This window comes from Tursiops truncatus, chromosome 2, assembly GCF_011762595.2.
Source record: "Tursiops truncatus isolate mTurTru1 chromosome 2, mTurTru1.mat.Y, whole genome shotgun sequence".
NCBI lineage: Eukaryota > Metazoa > Chordata > Mammalia > Artiodactyla > Delphinidae > Tursiops > Tursiops truncatus.
The window spans coordinates 116,512,258-116,531,881 of NC_047035.1; the positions used below are offsets into that span (position 1 = coordinate 116,512,258).

The following is a 19,624-nucleotide window of genomic DNA, read 5'->3' on the forward strand; positions in this document are numbered from 1 at the left end:
TATGAATGACATAGGAAAGTATTGATCTCTGTGTTGTTTCTGAAGGTCTGTAAGTGCACAGCTGTGAGCACAAGTGCACATTGTGTGTGTGTGTGTGAGTGTGTGTGTGTGTGTGTGTGTGTAAGAGGGTCAGAGTTTCCTGGACATTCCTGAGCACTTGTGCATAGGTTGGCTCCTATCCTCAGCGCCTGGGAGGAACCAGCTCCTTAAAGGAACGAATGGTGAGTTATTTTGTAAGGTGGGTAGCAACCTCCTTAAGCCTGGGGTGTATATCTGAAATCTGCAAGGTATTTACCTAATAAATTGAGGCCCCGCATTTAGAATGGGTTCCGAGGTTGGTGTCCCAGTGAAAGACTCTCTCCCAGGTCCTGCCCACTGTCCAGCCCAGGCTTGAGGGGGGCCGGATCAGTGTCAGCCCGTGCCAGGTCACCGGGGACAGGCCAGGCCAGGCCATGTGAACAGAGAGGGTGTCATCAGGCCTCTGGAGAAACCTGAGCTGAGGCCAGATCCTGCCTGGCAGGTCTATCACCCTCTTCTCGGCTTACTCTCCCCGGGAAACTGGTCGTCGCCCTGGGTGGAGACCGGCCCCAGATATCAGGGCCCTGAGGATGCAGCCTTGAGCTCCCGGGAGAAGCTGGGCAGAGTGTGGGGTGTGGCGTAGAGATGCCCTGGGCAGGGCCTCTGGATGAGGCTGGCCTGGGGTGTGCTGGAGAGACCAGGCTTGTAAAGGAAGCTGGGGCCAGGATCGCGAGCTCTGGGTATGGAGGGATCTCTGCAGAGCCCCCCACTTATGGGTCCTGGCCACGTTCCACGAGGCGGAGGCTTTCGGTGTGGCAACAGGAGTTGGCTGTGCCTCTGGTCTACTCTATGTGCCTTGCTGTGTAAGACTCTGGACAAGCCTCTTCTCCTCTTTCTCAATCCCCTCTTGGTTCTCTGGGGGCCCTTCCGGCAGGGATCTACCAGGATTCTGGGTTTCCTCCCCGAAACTTCTGAGCGTGGGGGAGGCTCTAGGAGGCTGGATGCTGAAATGCGAAAGGCATTGTGGGGAGGGGTGGTCCAGGGGCAGCACCACGGGGAGAGGGAATCTTCTCCCTTGCCCTAACTCTCGGTTCAGGTGTTACAGATGTCGAGCACAAGGGATAGGTGATGCCGCTCAGCTGGCCGGTGCTCTCTACCCCCAATGCAGCTGTGCTCAGGCCTCAGCCACCCCCTCCCACCTCCCCCCAGAGCACAGATAGCTCTCCAGCTGCTTTTCTTCTGAGGACGTCAACCTGCTTCCAGGGCTTGGGGTATTCCCTGGGACCCAGAATCTGTCTCCATTGCCCATGACCCTGGGAAACCCTCTAGAGGGAAAGGACCAGAGAGTGGTGGCTCCTCGGCAACTCGAGGGCCTTCTGAGGATGCTGTGTTTCAGGTCCATCGCTGACCACATGATGGACGCTCGGGCCATGTACAGGGACAGCTGACTTTTCAGAACCCTTGCTGCTTGCTCTGCCTTTGAGAAGCAGCACTCCTGGTCCTCTTGTTGGAAGGGTAAAGACCAGCAGAAATCTGCCTTGTGAAAATCTCCAGGGAGCTGAGGGAAGGCACCTCTGGTGGTCCCCCTCTGCCCCCAGCCTTGGGATCCCCAAGTCCCCCTCCCTCCTCATTTTTGCTGCTCCAACCTCTTGAGAGATGAATAGAGAGGAACAGACCCTGGTGGCCTAGTGGTTAGGATTCCAGGCTTTCACTGCTGTGGCCCGGGTTCAATCCCTGGTCAGGGAACTGAGATCCTGCAAGCCGCGCGGTGCGGCCACAGGTGGGAATTTGGGCCCCATCTCTCCTGGTGGCTGAGGTCTGGCGGGATGGCCTACCCTGGTGGAGTGCAGGCTCGTGTGGCCAAGGGCCCAGTGCACGGTCAGACAAACAACACACGGCTGTCCAGAACCTCTTATCCAGAAGCACCGTTTATCCAGGCCCCATGGAGCCGAGTGTCCCCAAGTACCCGCCCCAGTCCTCAGGGGAGCACAGGCACCGCGGGGGCCCATGGCCTGAGACCCTGCCCGCTCCCCAGCCCAGCCCACTCTGGGGCCACAGACCCATGCTTGTCTAGCCATCAGCCCATCAAGGCGGGGCCCTGGGAATGAGCTGGCCTCAGACCCTCCTCTATTCCTCACCCCAGGGGCTCCAGCAGTCTGGGCTAGCTCAGCACCACGCTAAATAGCTTCCTTGCAATGCCCCTTAAATAAACCCATCCCAGAGCAACCCCCCCACCTTACACCCTGGATACATTACTCCACTGGCTTATGCCTTCTAGAGAGTGGGAGGACTCTCTCCTCCTGCCCTCTGCTCCAGGAAATACCATCTCCCTAAAAAACCAAGGGAAAAAGTTTTCCTCTCAGTCCTGGGGCAGAGATGAGGGGAGGCCTGGCTTGGAGCGGAAAAGCCAGGAATCCCCATCTGTCCCTCCCTTCCCTTTCTTCTCCTTGCCTTCTTAGCAGCCTGGGTCAGGTGTGACTTACCCAAGGTCACAGACCCAGGACCCAGAGTCCTGACCATCTAGGAAGTGGCTCTGGTTTTGACAGCCCACACTAGCTCCAGGGCAGGGGACTGACTCCAAGCCTGCCTCTGCCCTTGGCCCCTTGCAGTTCTCCTGGCTCAGAGTGAGCTGGGGAGGTTGCAGCTCTTGACTCCACTTGGTCCCGGACCCCTGGGGCTTCCTCTCAGCACCCTCCACCCCTGGTGTCCCCAGGGCTCTCTGGGGCCGGGGCCTGAGCAAGCCTGTCTCTGGCCCCATCAGCATCTGGGCCCAGGCCAGGCCTCACACCCAGTACTGGCCGTTCTTGAGGGCAGGGTTGGATGTCCGGCAGAACTGCAGCAGCTCCGGGTCAGGCTGCCCCCCCGGCGGGGCCCCCTGGCCAGGCACCGCTGTGAGGGGGATGGCCTGGCCCGGCTCCACCTTGCGGAAGGTCTCCGTGTCGCCGGCCAGGCCATTTCGGGGCTTGGCAGTCAGCACCTGGACGTTGTGCTTGCCCATCTTGTTGCGTTTGCGGAGGTAGAAGAGCAGAGGCACGATGAGTGCCAGGAGCAGGAGGACCAGGCACACAGGGACGATGATGCTGAACATGTTGGCCTCGAGAAAGCCCAGGAAGCGCCCCCTGGCCGCGGTGGGCGTGGGGCTGGAGGCCGCCAGACCTGGCTCACCAGTGGGGGCGCTGCTCCCTGGCTCCCCTGCTTCTGTCCGAGCAGGCAGACTGAGCAGGGCCACTCTGTAGGGCCGGGCTGCGTTGTAAGGCTCCGTGGCAAAGTCCAGTGAGGCCACGGCAGGAGGGACACCCCTGGCCCACAGCTCCAGAGTGAGACTGTCGCCGGCAGGTCCAGGAGAGCTACCCTCCGGCCTGCCCACCTCCAGCCCCAGCCTCCCGTCCTCAAGGTCCTGCTGGGTGAACTGCTCCACAAGCTGGCCGCCCCTGGGCTCTGTCCTGGTCCGGGGCACGCGGACCACGCGGCCGTGCCGGGGTCCCGCCAGGAGCCGGAAACGCGGCACACTGCCTGTGCGGTTGGCCAGCTCGCCCGCATCTAAGACAGTGGGGTCCAGGCGTAGGGTGGCACCCTGGGGCCACGGCCCACCTGTCCACACATGCAGCAGAGCCCTCACGGTGACATTCACCGTGGCGGATGCGTTGGCACCCCTGGCCAGTGCCAGGATGCTGAACTGGTCGTGAGAGGAGGAGAAGCTGGTGAAAGCAAAGACCACTTCGCCCTGGTCTACCTGGAACTGGCTGAAGGCTGTGGCAGGCTGCCCGTGCACCAGGAGATGCCCATGCCGGGGCCCCTGGGTGAGGCGGTAGGCTGCGTCTGCCTCCTCCCGATCGGAAACTACCCGGAGCTGCTGCCGGCTCAGGGAGGCGCGCCCTGAAGCTTGGGGCACCTCTAGGGGTGCCCGCAGCTGCACCTCAATGGCCGAGGGCAAGACGTCCACGGCCAGGGACATGGGCAGGGGAGGGCTGGCCCCATCAGACACACTCAGCTGGAAGATGCCCGCCACGCTGCTCCCATTGGCCACAAAGGCCAGCCGCCCTGCATCCACGTCGGCCTGAGTGAAGCAGGTCACAGGCCCCGGGCTGGCCCCTGCCAGGCTCAGGAAGCCATTGTGGGGGGCCCGCTGCACCTGGTACTCGATCTCCCCCGGAGCCGAGTCTGGGTCCACCACGCTCAGCTGGGCCCGGGAGACGGGGCTGCGGGAGCCCCGGGTGAGCCGGAGCGGGATGGAGGTCTGCGGCTGCGGCGGCCGCTCATTCACATCCCGCACCGTGATGGCGAAAGCCTCTGAGGTTTGGGGTCCCGCCACGGAGGCCCCCGCGGGCCCCTGGAGGTGGGCACGGAAGTGGAAGCCGTCCTGCTGGGTGCCCCCGCCGCCGTGGGAGTATACAAGCTGTCCTGCGGCCAGCTCAGACTGCAGGAAGTGGGGCCGCCCGATGTGGAGGGGCTCCTCGGACACCCACAGCTGGCCCCGCTGGGGGAACTGTGTGACCTGGAAGAGCACATCGTGCTCCGAGCGCCGGGGGGCCGGAACGCTGGCCAGGAAGTTGGAGGCATCGAGGGCGGCTGTGGTGATTTCGGCCCGCTGGCCTTCCGAGACCCAGAGACCTGGGGGTGGGACACAGGCTATGAAGGTCCTGTCCACTGAGGGGAGAGCCATGGACCCTCAGATTAGGGTCCCCAAGGCCAGGTTTGTCCCTCCCTCCTCAGACCAGGTACCCCAGGTTGGGGCTCAGGGTCCCAGGAGGACCAGGATCGTGTCCCTCCTTCTGACCTCAAAGCCTCCCCACCTGCCCACCCTCCCTATAATTTACCAGGTCCTGGGAGTTGACATGAGCTGCTGACCTTGGCCTTGTGTCCCCTCCTATCTGGGCCTCTCCCAGTGTCCAGCCCCCCCAACGTTGCCATCCCACCATGCTGTTCACCTTTGTTCTTCCAGAGGCGGCTGGGGCGCTGGGGACAGGTAGCTTCAAAAGACACAGTCACAGCAAGGGTGGCGGCCATGTCAGGGGCAGGTGGTGAGGACAGCTGGAGCTCCAGGGCGTCATGGGCCTCCCAGAAGGGCTCGGGGGGCATCTCGTGCTCATACAGAACATTCCCAGCATATACCTGCGGGGAGAGCCCATTACTGGGACGAGAGGCAGGTCCAGCCCATAGTGCCCAGGAGCACTGGGCACTTGGGTCTCCCTGGCAGCCCCTCGGAGCCCAGCCTCCCTGGAGGATCTCCCCACTGTGCCTCGCTCTATGTCTGTAGCCCATGCTCTCCCTCACCAACTCAGTGGGTCGCCAGAAAACAGTCACGTGACAGTGAAGAGCCAGGCTCTAGAGCCAGATGCCTGTGTCAAATCCCAGCTCTGCCACCTTGGGCAAGTCACCTCAAACCTCTGAGCCCCTCGGAAAAGCAATGCTCTATCCATGCTTCTCTCGACAGCAGGCCTTTCCTCTTCTGCATGAAATCCCTTACCCTCTTCCTTAGTGAAGACACTGCTTCTACCAACTCCTGTCTTTCTCCCATGGCATCCATTTCCCCCCAAACGGATTATTCCCATCCTTACGCAACTATGCTATCCGCCCACCGTAAAGAAGAAACTTCTCGACTTCACTTTTTACACCAACATTTGCTGTCCCACCTCCCGCACTTTTGCCCTTCTTTGCTGCAAAAATCCAAAAAGAATAGTCTATACTCTCCCCCGTGCTGTCTCGAGTGCACTCCACCCAGGTTTCCACTCCTGTTGTCACCAAGGGCACGACGGCCTCTGTGTTGCTGGACCCGGTGGCTGGTTCTCAGAGGCACTGGACACAATTGAGCATTCCTTCCCCCAGCCCACCCGGTGGCTTCCAGGAAGTTCTGCTCCCTTGGTTTTCCTCCAACCTCACTAGTCGCTTCTTCACAGATGCTCTGGCTGGTCCCTCCCCTTCTCCGCAATGTCTGTGGCTTGGCCTTGAGACTCTGTCTACAGGCACTGCCCATGTGCTCTTAGTGGGTCTCATGTCCTCAAATGCCAGCCATGAGATGACCCCCTTATTTGTATCTCCAGCCCGGGCTGTGCTCTCCTGAACTCCAGGCTCGTAGCCACCTGCTTCCTGGGCAGCTCCTCGAGGATGTCCGAGGGACATCTCAAACTCAGCATGTCCCAGACAATCCCTGACCTGCCCCACCTCTCCCAGCCTTCCCACTCCAGAGGGCACAGCTCTGTTCTTCCAGTGGCTCAGGCCCCACACCCTGGAGTCACCCCTGATTCCTCTCCTCCCCTCACACACCATCATCTCTGGTCTGGATTACCACAAGAGCCTCTTAACTGTGTCCTGGCTTTGGCCCCTGCTCCACCCCCCTCTACAGTTTGTCCTTCATGCAAAAATCAGAGTGAGTCTTTAAAAACGAAAGTCAGGTTCTGTCTCTCTTGCTCAGACAGTGAAATGGCTCGCCACCATTTGGCTTCAAAGACCCCATGTGACCCCGTTACCCATGACCTCACCTCCTCCAACTCCTCCCATGGCAACTCCACTCCAGCCACACCCACTGTTCTCTAGGGCCCTCCGCTGTTAAACACCAAGGAATAGTCTCCACTTCCATCAAGAAATCCGTTCCCTCCCCCTTCTAATCCCAGTGTGTCCTCTTGGCTTATCTTCTGTTTTCCCCTCTTAGGAGACACAGGGAACTATTTTCCTTCTCTCAGAAAAACAAGACTTATGCAATAGTGAGATGGAAGCCGACTGGGGTCACGGTGTGCAGGAGATTCTAGGAGCAGCGGGGTTGTGGTGAAGTGGGGAGCCCCGCATGGTCGAGAAGGGGAGCAGAGCCCAGTCAGAGGGGTAGCTGCTCTTCAGCTGATGGCCGGAAGAGGGAACACAGGCCTTTTAAGAAACGGAAATCAGGGTTTTGGTTTTTTTGGGTGTGTGTGATTCCCCTAATTTTAAAATATTAAATGCATGTGCAGGCCAAATAAAACACATCTGTGGGCCAGCTGTGGCCCGCGAGGACTGCCAGCTGTAACCTCTGGCTCAGGCTGACGGGTGGGCAGGAAGGAAATGGAGACCCTCAGGAGTGGGGGTGACAGCCTGGATGCCTGCGTACAGGAGCTACTTGTGGGTGGGAGGTGTCTGGCTGGGGATGAAGTAAGTCACAGGCAAGGTGGGGAGGGGTCCCTGACCTCTGGGAATCAGTAGTGTCCTTTGGTCAAAGAATCTTGGCCTAGCAGTCCGAAGGCATAGCCCTGGTTTTGCTTCTTACTAGCCATGGGCTCTAAATAGAGTCACCTGACCTTCGTGAGCCTCAGTTTCCTTATCTGTAAAATGGGGACACCTGGTCCCTGCCCTACCCAGCTCAGAGTATTGTGGCACAGTGGCACTGTCAGATACCACCCAGTCCTGCCCTGCCCACTTCTCCAAGGGGGGAGGGTGTGTCTGCCACGAAGCCTCCTCCCAGCTTCCCTGGGTGGCGCTGCCAGCCTGGCCCCCTGGTGGCCATTCAATTCAGTCCTTCAGATTGCTGGGGTGTGAGGGAAGCACTGCAGGGTGGGGGAGGGGCCTGAAGGGCTCATCCTGTTCCCTCCCCCTTCCTGGGCATCCGATGACAAAGCCTCCCAGGGATTCAGGTGCACAGCTGCTGCAGCCTGCTCAATATTTCATTGTGGGGAGGGGCAGGAAGGGAGCCATGGCAGAAGCTGGGAGAACAGAGAACCCAGGCCTGGGGGATGTTGATGTCAGCGACCTGAGAAATCTTCCCACCCTCGTTAAAGTTACTTCCTTCCCCATGCCTGAAAGACCACCTCCACCGCACTCCGCCTTCAGGGAGATCCAAGGCTGCCCTGGAATGCTTGGTACCTCCTGCACTTAGAAGGGGCCTTAATTTAAGCGACGGCTGCTGGCCCCACTGGCAGTTAGCACAGAGAGCTCTGTGATGCCAGCAGAGGCAGCCTAGAGGTCTGCCTCTTCCCACGGCTGGTGGCCTCTGCTGTGCTCTGGGATAGCTGTGTCCTGAAGCTGCCACGACGGATGGATGGCAGCTCCACTCACAGCTTGACTTACTCGTCTGCTTCCGTCCACTCGTCTGCTTTCAGGACCCACTCTGCTTCTGGCTGGCTCTTGACCTGAGCCCCAGGCTCACACCTCTGCCCACAAGCCCAACAGCTGCCTTTATCTCAAACTCTATTCCCTCCAGACCAAACACTGCCCCTCACCAGCCACTGGATTGTCTAGGGTCCCCTACGCAGTGTGCCTTTTCCAGCCCCCTAGGGTCCAACAGCAGTTCCTTCTGGAAGCCAAGCCCCAGAACCTGATCCCTGCCCTGGGACCCTATAGCCCTGATTCCCCGCATCCTCCTTCCTCCCCCTGGAACGCTAAGCCCCACCTGCCCTACCAGCCTGGTAGCTCCTGGAGGGCGGGGCATGCAGAACCTGGACCACGGCAGCCCCAGGGAGTGGCTGCCAACGAGGCTGGAGCTGGTACCCGTGTCTACACGTGTGTCCAGGGGCAGAGTGGGCCACTTGACGCTGGATGGAGTCTAAGCGGTGGCTGTAGAGAGTGGTCCTTACCTCTGCCTGAGTGAAATTCTCCAGGGCCTCCCCGGTGCTGCCCTGCTGGGTGTGGAATAGCCGGCCAAGCCGGGGCCCCCGTACCACACGGTAGAACAGGTGGTGGGGGTCGATGCCTGTGCTGGAACTGGCTCTCAAGCTCTGGCTGCTGAGTGGCTGGATGGACCCTGCGAGAGGCAAAAGGGGACGGTCAGCCTCTGACCAGGAGACAGGGCAAGGCCTGTGACTGCTGGGGAGGCAGCCTGCCCCTGGCATGGCACACCCACCTGGGCAGATGGTCAGCGTCCGGCTGCCCTCCAGTGAGAGGAGCAGCTGCTTCTGGGCCGTCACCCGGAAGAAGTGTCCAGTGGAAGTATGCTCGCCATCAGATAGGATGAAGCGGAAGCCTCCGTCTGGGGCTCCTAGGACAAACGTGGAGTTGGGTCTCGCTGGCCCACGCCGGCGCCCATCCTCGGGGCACCCCCACCTCTCGGCACCCACCTCTGTGTGAGAACAGCACGAGCCCGCCGTCAAGCTGGGCCTGGGTGAAGCTGTGGACCTCGGCGCCCGGCGCTGTCCGCAGCACCACCTGTCCGTTGCTGGGCTCCTCAAGGGTGTAGACCAGGTCCTCGGGGCCTGAGTCGCTGTCTGTGCCCCTAAGGGCCTCCGGAGGGATGGGCACAGTGGCCCCCTCCCACATCTGGGGATACAAGCGTGCGAAGGTTCTGCCCCCACCAAGCTTACCCACTTCTTTCCTCCCTGGCCCTGGGGCCACCATCAGGGCTCCAACCACACTGCCATCTGGGCTCCCCTGCGCAAAGGGCCCTCCACCTCATTCATCTTCCCCTGTTGGCCCAGGGCTCCCACGCCCAGGCTCCCTGCTCTCCATCTGCTCTAGTCCTGCTTGTCCGTCAAGGCCAGCTCATGAACCCCAAGAAGACCCCAGCTCTCACCCCCTCCCCAGAGATCCCCAACCCTGACCCAAAGTGCTGCTCAGTGTGGCTCACTGGCAGGGCAGGGGTTTCCCTTCAGACCCTCCATGGTGAGTCTGGGCAGGGGCTGGCACACGATGGGAATCGTGATTTTTGTCTGCCCAGGATACTTAGAAATGGGCTCCCTTTCCTGGTGAGGGATGGGGCGGGAGGCTTGGTGAGCTGGAGAGGCCAGGGTCTTGCAGCACTGGGATGGGGGCCCAGGTGTTTCCAGTGCAATCACGAGCCCCCAGGCAGGTGGGTGAAGGCTTCCTGGGGGCAGGCAGCCCCACCCCATGCTCAGAGTGAAGGGGATCCCCCCTCAAGCCTCCCACCTGCGAGCAGGGCAGGATCCTGTTCCTGTTCCAAGGGTCCTGTTACAGGTCCTGCTGCGTCAGCAACTTATGAGCGGTACTGGGGAGGGGCTCCCATACCTGGAAAACTGAGCCCTCTCGGATTCCCTCCCCCACCAAGGCTGACCTCAGCCAGAGCTCTGGAAAGAAGGCGGCAAGGCATAGATGCCAGGCTTTAGCACCGGGCTCCTGGCACAAACACGGTGGACAGCACCACCTGGTGGCTGAAGTGCTACACAGCACCATCTGACTGTGGGTCCAGGGCAGCCCTTAGCCTGAAACCTAACCTCTGCTGGCCTCCCCACCACGGGGCTGCTCTCCACAGGCACATCCTACACGACCAAAGATTCCCAGAGCCCCACGTCACAGGCAGCCCAAGTCAGCCTTCTTTTGAAACCTTCCATGGCTGCTGCTGACCCAGAGTCCACACTCTAGAAGTCAGCATTCAAGGCCCTGCCCATTTGCTACCCTGCTGTGCGGCCCTGGTCAAGCCACACCCTTGTTGTTCCACCAGTGACTTCTACTGTGACCCTGGAGAAGTCTCGTCACCTTTCTGGGCCTCAACTTCCACCTCTGCTGGATGGCAGCACCACTACTCTGCAGTAGCGTAAGAGGCAGGGGATCGGCCAGCCAAGCGGTGGCCTTCACTTGCTGGCGGTGGGAGTAGAGAGCAGTTGGAATCCACCCTTAAGGGTCTGAAAGAGCTTTCTTCAGGAGTCCTGGTCCTGAGCCATGGAAAAAGCTTCCTGATGAGGGTGAGTCCAGGGAACAGCAGGACCAAGCATGTCCATTCACAAGGCTGTCTATTGCACTTATAAGTGTCCAGTGATAAAGCCCCACACCTGTGTTCTATTTTCAGTGCAGTTGCTCTTCTCTCTTCCCAATAACCTAGTGAGGCATGTGGCAGGATCCCCATTTTACAGAGGAGGAAACTGAGGCTCACAGACGGGGAGCTATGTGCTGGCCTCTCTCTGTGAGGGGAGGTGGGAGGTGGTCCTAGAATGCTCTCACCTGCAGGCCTGTGTTTGTGGTGAGGATGGGGGGTTGGTCGTTGACAGGCAGGATGGTGATGGTGAAGGTCACGGGATGGCTCTGGCGGTCCATCTCTGAGGCATTAGCCACTAGGACGAAACTGTCTGCCAGCGTCTCGCTCCCGTCATGCACATAGAGAATCAGCTGCTGTTCCACCTGCAGGCAGGCCCAGGGCTAGAGGTCAGGCCCCAGCAGGCCTGAGACCCATGGTGGGTCTCAGGCCCAGCACGTTTCATGCCCTGCCTTTGGGTGCAGGAGGAGATTGACTCCTCCAGAGCTTCCGTTTCTGCAGGTGGCAATGGGGACAATCATTTCTCCCAGAGCAAAGGAATGAAGGAGTGGAGGAAATGGGGACATTCATCTCTCTCTGCCAGTGAGGGAGGGTGAGATGAGGTGCTCTGTAAACGCGGGCTCCTGCCTCCTATCTGTGCATACCCCCAGACCCTGCCCCCAGAGCTGGGCTGCACCCTGGGCCTCCCTGACCATACCTCTCTCCAGGAGAAGGTGCTGAGGGTCCTGTCTTGAGGTCCTTCCTCTCTCTTCAGGACCCCATGCCGGGGTGGCTCCAGCACCTGCAGGTCAAGGCCCGGCAGCGTGGGGAAGTAGGGCCCCGTGATGCGGAGCAGTGGAGGGGCCAGCGTGCGGGTGCCGCCCTCGGGGACGCTGAAGTTCAGCGCCTCCAGTGGGATGGCAGCGGGCAGCACCTCCAGCTCCACGTGGATGCCCTCGAGGGGCGCACCCAGGCCTGAGGACACATCCAGGGAGAAGACATCACTCCAGGCCTCAGGGCGGGAGTGCAGGTACAGGACCCTGCCTGCGTCCACCGCCTCCTGAGAGAAGCTGTGCACAGGGTCCAGGCTGGGCAGCTCGGTCGCCGTGGCGCCGTGGGACAACATCACCAGGTGGCCAGAGCTCGGTGGGGTCTTCACTGAGAACACAATGTCTGCCGGTGGCACTGCCTCCTGGGCTGCCTGGTTAGGAGAGGGGTCACAGAAGGAGGCTGTTGAAGCCTCTGAGGTACACACTCCCTCGGCGATGCACACAATCACACATCCTCAGGTTCAGTGACACGGACACAGTCTCACCACACACAAATGTTTGGACAGAGACACATATATGTCGCACACATGTGCACGCACACACACACACACACACACACACACACACTGACTCCCCCTGCCATGCTACTGCCACAAGAGGGCGCCCCATCCTTCTCAGCGACACAGACTCCTACAGTACAGGCCCCAGGCAGCTTGCAGACCCCAGTCCAGTCTAGGGCCTGGAGGGAAGGTGTTTCCTCATCTGATGGTCCAGCCATAAAAGGCTATACACCACCCCCAAACTCACATTCTTGTTCTGTCCCTCTGCCTGGAATACTGTCCCCCCATTCTCTGCTGTTAAATCCCAGACTCTTCAAAGCCTGGCTCAAATGCTGCCTTCTCCCGGCAGAAGACTTCCCGACAACAGACATGTTTAGTCACAGTCTGCCCTAAAGTCCAGACAGCCAGAACCACAAGAGGCTCAGAAGTTGGCAGTGTAAGAGAATAAGGCCCAGAGAGGGCAAGCAACTGGTGTGAGGTTGCACAGCAAGGCAATGGGTCTGCTGGATGCCCTGTGGTTGTTCTGTGAGGTTCCTGGGTGGTCAGCAGCCCTGTCCAGACCCTGAGGCCTGGTCTGAGGTCTGGGGAAAGAACTGAGGACATGGGGAACTTCCCTGGTGGTCCAGTGGTTAAGAATCCACCTTCCAATGCAGAGGACGTGGGTTTGATCCCTGGTCGGGGGAATTAAGATCCCACATGCCTCGGGGAAACTAAGCCTGCAAGCCACAACAAAGGCCCTGCGTGCCTCAACTAAGACCCAATGCAGCCAAAAATAAAAATAAATAAATAAATATTAAAAAAAAAAAAAAGAACTGAGGACATGGGAGCTGGGCGGTGGGGGCAACCAAGCCTGTCTTCAAGGCCTATAGTCCTCAAAGTTTGTACCTGTTAAAATCCTCCAGAGAGCCTACTCTTGTTCGAATACAGATTCTCAGGCTCCACATCAGAGTCTGTGGTCTGGGTGGGGCCCAGGAATTTGAATGGTTGGCCACAGCATGTACATGTGTGCACATGACATGTGGAGGAACACGTAACCCATAGGCAGCCGTATGTACAATAAACTCCCCAGAAACCCTCAGGCACCCAACATGCACATGTACAGTTACATACCTAAGGCACATACACACACTGGCCCAGAAGCCACCACAGGCACATCCCAAACCATCCAAGCACGCGTGGCATGAAGGCTGGAGGGAAGGATCCCCTTTACCTGGCCCATACCCCTGCTCACGCCCTCAGCCCTTTACCTCCAGCTGGTCTCTTCTGATCTCAGCCGCCTCCCCCTGGAAGACATAGATCTTCTTGTTCTGGACCAGGTGCAGTGGGGCCAGCGGCCCCTCTAGGGCAATGGTCACTTGTAGGGCGGCATCTGTGTGCACAGGCCCTGCCTCCACAGAGAAGCCCAGGGTATCACGGGGGCTGAGGCTGCCGTTGTGGCTGTAGAGAATGGCCCCATCCAGCAGGTCCTGCTGGGAGAAGGTTGTGACTGGCTGGCCAGCCCGGAGCAGCAGCCCCCAGCGTGGGCCAGCTGTGACATGGTAGTGGACCTCATCCCCACCGCGGATATCTAGGTTGGTGTCCAGGTGGAGCACAGCTGTGTCGATGGTGCCCTGGCCTCCTTGAGGGACCACGAGGCTGGAGCCGTTGGCCACACGGAGGTAGGGCTCTGAGGCCTGAACTTCGAGCAGCGCTGTGGCCTGGTGCTGGCCATCGGACACCTGCAGCTGGATCCAGCCGCGGTCGGCTCCCGAGTGCACGAACAGGACCCGCCTCTTCCTGAGGTCCTCCTGGGTGAAGCGGTAGATGGGCCGAGTGGGCTCATCTACAGCCACGATGCTGCCGAAGAGGAGGTCCTTGCGGGTCAGCACCAGCTGAGCATCAGCAAAGCCGGAGTCAGCATCGCTGAAGGCCATGTCATCGGTGGTCAGCAGCCGCTGCCCACCGCGGACCACGTGGAAGACGCGGCTGACGGTCTGCACAGGGGCGTGGTCATTCACGGGCTGGATGGCCACCCGGAAGACACCCCGTACCTCCTCCCAGGCCACGTCACCACTGCCCTCACCCTGGCGGGTAGCCACAAAGGGGATGTCATCTTCCGTGGTCTCAGAGTCGTCGTGCTGATAGACCAGCCGGCCGTGCAGCAGGTCCTCATTGGTGAAGGATGTCACCACGGGGACACTGTCCTGTGCCCCCTGCCACACCAACCTGCCGTGGCGGGGCCGCTCCATGACCTCATAGAGGTAGCTGGCACTGTTGAGACTCTTGACAAAGAGGTGATCGGCAGAGAGGACGCCCTCACCACCCTCAGGCACGGAGAGGAGGACGTTGGTGAGGACAGGGGCGTCCGGATCACCACCGATGTGGATGGGGAAGGTGTAGAGTGGGGAGAAGTGTGGCGGGGCTGTGACCCGGAAACGGAAGGAGTCCTCGACTGCCTCTGAGGCACGTGCTGTGGCCCCATAAGTCAACCGGCCAGCCTGCAGGTCATCCTGGGTGAAGCTCTGACCGTCCGCCAGCCGCAGGCCCTGCAGCTGAAGATTACCCTTCCTGGGGGCCTGAACCACCTCATAGTGGAAGGCGGTGGGGTTCGGGCCTGCCTCCTCCAGGGTGGCTTCCAGGTGGGCTGTGGTGATGGCCTCCTGCTGGGCATTCTGGGGGTGCAGAGGCTCCAGCCGCAGCAGCCACACCGTGGCTCTCTGGACTGTCACTGGGAAGGACAGATTGCTCAGGGTCTCCTGGCCCACCTGCACCTCCAGGGCCACGTTCTCCACGGTGTCCTCGGCACGGTGCTGCGGGTCGGTGCTCAGGTACCTCACGCGGCCCTGCTCCACGTCCCGCTGGTGGAAGGCCTGTGTGGCCCGCCACTCGGTGCCCTCCGCCCCGCCCGCCCCCTGCTTCTGCAGCTCCCCAAACTGCAGGGCCCCGGTGAGTCGGAACAGCACGCTCACATCCTGCCCCACAGCATTTGTCTCAACCGACAGGTTGGAGGGCAAGACAGGTGCAGTGGAACCCTGGGCCAGGCGCAGCCCCGTGTTGTGGCAGACCTGAATGGCCGGCCGGACGGCCACCACCTTCAGCGTGACCGGGGGGCTGGCTTGCAGCCCGTCGCTGACCCGGAACGTCAGGTCCGGGGCGGGCCCGCCGCGGTGGACGTACACTAGGCTGCCCGCCTCCAGCTCCCGGCAGGAGAACTCGGTCGCTGGCTCCCCAGGCTGGTCTTGGCGCTCCACAGGGAGGCCGGCGGGGACACCGAGGAGCTGGAAGGTGAGGCCCTCGCAGGCGGAGTCTGGGTCATCGGCCTGGAAGACCTCCGGCCCCAGCAGCTTCTGAGTGTGTTCCAGGATCACCATGTGGCTGCCATGCGGGAAGATGATGCGGGGCGGGTCGTTGACGGGGTTTATCTGAATGGGCAGGATGTACGTTTGGCCCCTCCGAAGGCAGGAGGGCACGGGCCCCCGAGCTGTCACCGACACCTCAAGCACAAGCTGGTCGGAGGTGTCCTCGGAGCCATCGTGGACGAAGCGGGCCTTGCGGTTCACCACGTCCAGGAGGGTGAACATTTTCCGTGCCTGGGCACCCGGGATGTCCAGCTCCAGCTCGCCGTGGCGGGCCCCACGGCTCACGCTGAACAGCACCTGGGATTTGCGCAGCTCGGCCTCGCTCAGATCCAGCGTGGGCTGCACGTGCCGCCACTCCAGCCAGGCTGTGCCGCCCTCGGCCACCACCAGCGGGCGGACGGTCAGCAGCTGGGTGAAATTGGCAAAGATCGGAGGCAGCCCTGGTTCAGGGATGCAGGGCTCAGGCAGCTCCATGGCCGGCCAAGCCTCAGGTGCCAGGGTGGAGAAAGCTTCGTATGGGCCGTAGGCATCCTCCTCCTCCTCCTCCAGCCTGCAGCCAGCCTCCATGCTGCGAGTCAGCAAGGCTTCCCGGAGCCCCCGTCTCTGACCATTGACGCTGAGATCCTCCAGGCAGCCCAGCAGGGAGACGTTGACAGCCAGGCCCAGGCGGTGTTCCTGGAGATGGCGAGAGCCCTCTGCATCCAGCCCTCCAAGGAGGAGACTGCCTCGTGGCTCTAGGTAGCTAAGGACCCCACGGTTGGAAGTACGTGTGGGGTACTGGTCCACGGAGATTTCCAGCCTGTGAGCATCCACGTGGACGCTGACCTCGTGGGGCTGCCCATCGGCCACAGGCACACTGTTGTGGAGCAATACGGTGCCCTGGCCCTTCTCCACCACAGCCCGCAGGTGGCCCTCAAATATGTCCACGTAGATGAAGTCCCCATGCCGGCCCCCTGCCTGGAAGGCCAGGGGCGCCTGCCGGCTCCGTGTGGTGAGTGTAAACTCCAGGGTGCCTTCATCCCGAGTGCCCCAGGCAGGGAAGGCAGCCAGTGAGTGGGGCCCAGAGAAGCCCATGGCCACGTCATCACCGGCAGAGAACTCCTCAGCACAGCCCTCAGGCACGTCTGGGGTCAGTGGCCGAAGGAGGCTGCGGCCATTGAGGGTGGCTGTGTGGAGGCAACCCCGCAGGGGTCGGCTGGCTCTGCTCAGGTAGGGCAGGCCAAGGCTCCCGGTGCCCCCCAGGAAGAGCCCATAGGGGACCTCCAGGGGGGCCTGCTGGACTTGGGCGGAGGCATTCAGGAGCCCATCGACTGACAACAAGGCCCAGCTGTCTGACACGGTCAGCCCCACAGTGTGGGGAATGGAGTCGCTCAGCAGTGTCTCTGCCAGGGTCTGCATCCTCACCTCCTCCTGGCCCAGGATAAATCTGACCTGAGGAGAGACGGGGGAATGGGGGATGGGGGAGGCACACTGAATCCATCACTTCTGCAGTAAAAGCATAACTGGTCCCCCACACTTGGGGTCCCCAGAGCAGAGGGCCTAGGACAAAGGCTTCTCACGCCACTCCTCTCCCTTTCCTGCCATCTCTTTACGCATCCCCCAAACACTCACCAAAGTGATCTCTGTGCCAGGCCTGGATGGGCTCAGGAGACCCCGATGTGAATCTGATGTGGTCCCTGCCCACACAGACCTGTCATACAGCAAGATGCTTTCCTAGGGATTCAGCCTAGATTCCTTTATGTCTCCCCTCTTTCCTTGGGTGAGAGGTGCTAGAAAAATCACCTTGGAATACGGAAGATTCTTCCCCTGGCACAACGGGCACCTGGGAATCCCCTGATGAGTCCCCCTAAGTAGACCAAAACACCGTGGGGTCATTGAGGCAGCCAGGCTCACTGTTCAGAAATGGGGAGCCCAATCAGATGCTCTGTGTTTTGACCTGTCCAAGGGGAGGTCCTTGGGGAGAGAAGAGAGACATTGTTCTGTCCCCAGGACACTGACACCAGAGCTGGCTCTGGTGTGGTGTTCCCACAACCAGATGGTAAAATGGGTGGTACGGAAGCTGAAAGAGCAGAGCACTAAGAACGTATGGCCTTGAGAGTCCACGTATGGAGCACCTTTCTAGGGGTGTGGCATCAATATACCTGGCAGGGAGGAAGAGCATCAGTGCTAGGTTGTACCAGGCCATGTTCAACAGTGACACCTTGTGGCAGTGAGAAGCAATGGCAGCATCAGATGGACTGAAAGCAGCTGAGGGATTCAGAGGACCAGAGGCCTCTCTCCCCTGGGGTGTGGAAGCAGATGGCTCCCCCAAATTTGGACTAAGACCTCATGTTCTCAAACTCTTCATGGTTAGGGGGAAGCCTCAAGAGAGAGCCAGAAGACTCTTTGCCAATAAAGCTTGTGGTGACTTGAAGGATGAAACGGAAAACTGAGGAAGCTGTGGCAGTATTGGTCGTTCCATCGACAGACCGTGGTGAATCAGGGTGATTGGTGCTACGCCAGAGGAGCGCACGGGGGTGCTGGGACCCAGGAGAGGGGACCCAGTCCAGGTGAGGAAGGGATGCCCATGCTGAGACTTCAAGGAGAGGCTGGAGTTAGGCAGGTGCAGGGAACGAGCGAGGCTTGCACGAGGCAGAGGGAGTGTAGTGAGCAAAAGCGAGAGACCACAAGGCAGCAGGGAGCTGAAAGCAGCCAGGGTGGTCAGGACACAAAGGACCGGCCAGGGGTCGTGGTGAGAAGTGTGGCTAGAGGGCAGGAGGGCAGGGCTGGTTCACGAGGAAGTCACACCTTCTGGGATGTTTCTGTCCATCTCACAGTGGGGAACTTGAGACCTCAAGGCAAAAGTGACTTCCACAAGGTCACACAGCCGGTTGGGGGCCACTCAAAGCTAGAGAAGGAATCCAGCAGGGAGATGTCACTGACCTGCAGGCGTCCAGAGTGGAGCTGCAGGAGGAGGTAGTCAGCCGGGCCTGCCGCCAGGAGAAGCAGGGCTTCGGGCTGGGACGTAGAAAACTCCAGCTGTAGGTCTATGTCAGTCAGAGACATGGCCACAGGAACCTCCAGGTGGTTCTCTCCGAAGAAGGAGGCTGTGTGACAGAGAGAGCTGTGGTGACGCTTAGCCCCTTGCCTGGAGGAGAGGTGCTGCAGGGTGGACGGGTGGGCTGCAGGGAGGGCATTGCATGCTGGTACACCCTCACGGTTCTTCTATGTGGCGCTCTCCCGTGACCTCAGCTGGTCCCAGCACCTGCTTGGTCCTGGCACCAGAAGGCACGGCCTCACCTTGTGTCCAGCCCAGACCCTGGCTCTGAAGGAGGCCAGACCCAGCATTTCAAGCATCTCAGGTCTCTTCCTCGGAGGTTTCTGGGGCCAGAGGCCTCTGGCAGCTCTGGCTCTCTTCCCCTGGGCCCCAGAGGAATCTCCATCCTGGGTCTGGCTCAAAGGGAAATGGTCACTGGCCTGATCACCTGGCTCGATGGTCAAAACCCCCAGGAATGAAGCTCTAGGAGAACCACCTCTACCCAAATTGATCTCTGCTCAAATTCCTTCTAAGCGCCCGTATGGTTTAGCCCCTGGGTTGGCTGGGACCACAGCTGGGCTCTGGTGGTGGTAAGTCAGGCAACCCACCCATCCCTGCATCTCTCTTGGGTCATGCTCCCAGCCGTCTTTGGGGGTCAGGGGGGGCAGCTTGTTGGCCTGAGTCCATCAAAGAGCAAAGGCTCTGAGGCTAGACGGAGACCACGTGAAGTGCCGGACCCAAAATGGGCCAAACTTCCTCCATCACCCTGTATCGCTTCCTGCTGCTTAGCTATTAAAGGTCCCCGGTGAGCGGTCAGATCCGGCCCCTTTATTTCCACCATGGCCAGGAAGCCAGGGATGACAAGAGCTGAGTTCTTCAAGCCTCGGTCTGAGGCTGAAGACAAGGCCTGGGAGGGGATGATGGCCTGATGGGCAGGCCAGAGGGCCTCCCAAGACAGGAGGTCATATTTGGGGTTTCCCAGGGTCAGGGGTCCCTGGGTAGGGACACCTCCTCTTTTTAAGTTGTCACCCCCTCCAGGCAGTTTCCCCAAATTAGCCTCCCTTGGCCTCTAACCTGATGCCACAATTTCTGGTCCATTCCTTTTGTGGAGTTTAGTGCCAAATATAATGTTGACTCTCCCCACTTGACACCCAGGGCTGGGGAGACGGGAATGGGTTACAGAGATGATTCACCCCCCCTTGGGCTTCTCTTAAATCCGGTGAGAGTGAGTAAAGGCTGATGGCCTTGATAGGAATGATCTGGCACCAGCCATACACATG

General features: G+C 60.2%; 1 protein-coding gene across 2 annotated transcripts in view; it reads right to left on the reverse strand.

The window, feature by feature from the left end:
- Positions 1 to 1,930: 1,930 nt before the first annotated feature.
- CSPG4 (chondroitin sulfate proteoglycan 4) overlaps positions 1,931 to 19,624 on the reverse strand; it is a 35,626-nt gene continuing 17,932 nt past the window's right edge. For both annotated transcript variants that reach the window (XM_033852024.2, XM_033852025.2), the window contains exons 2-10: positions 18,251 to 18,414; positions 13,238 to 16,759; positions 11,379 to 11,861; positions 10,870 to 11,046; positions 9,036 to 9,234; positions 8,822 to 8,956; positions 8,556 to 8,722; positions 4,947 to 5,130; positions 1,931 to 4,629 (exon numbers count right to left, since the gene is read on the reverse strand). In XM_033852024.2, coding sequence (XP_033707915.1) covers positions 2,801 to 4,629; positions 4,947 to 5,130; positions 8,556 to 8,722; positions 8,822 to 8,956; positions 9,036 to 9,234; positions 10,870 to 11,046; positions 11,379 to 11,861; positions 13,238 to 16,759; positions 18,251 to 18,414 — 6,860 coding nt within the window. In that variant the 3' untranslated portion in view covers positions 1,931 to 2,800. The remainder of the gene's footprint in view (positions 4,630 to 4,946; positions 5,131 to 8,555; positions 8,723 to 8,821; positions 8,957 to 9,035; positions 9,235 to 10,869; positions 11,047 to 11,378; positions 11,862 to 13,237; positions 16,760 to 18,250; positions 18,415 to 19,624) is intronic.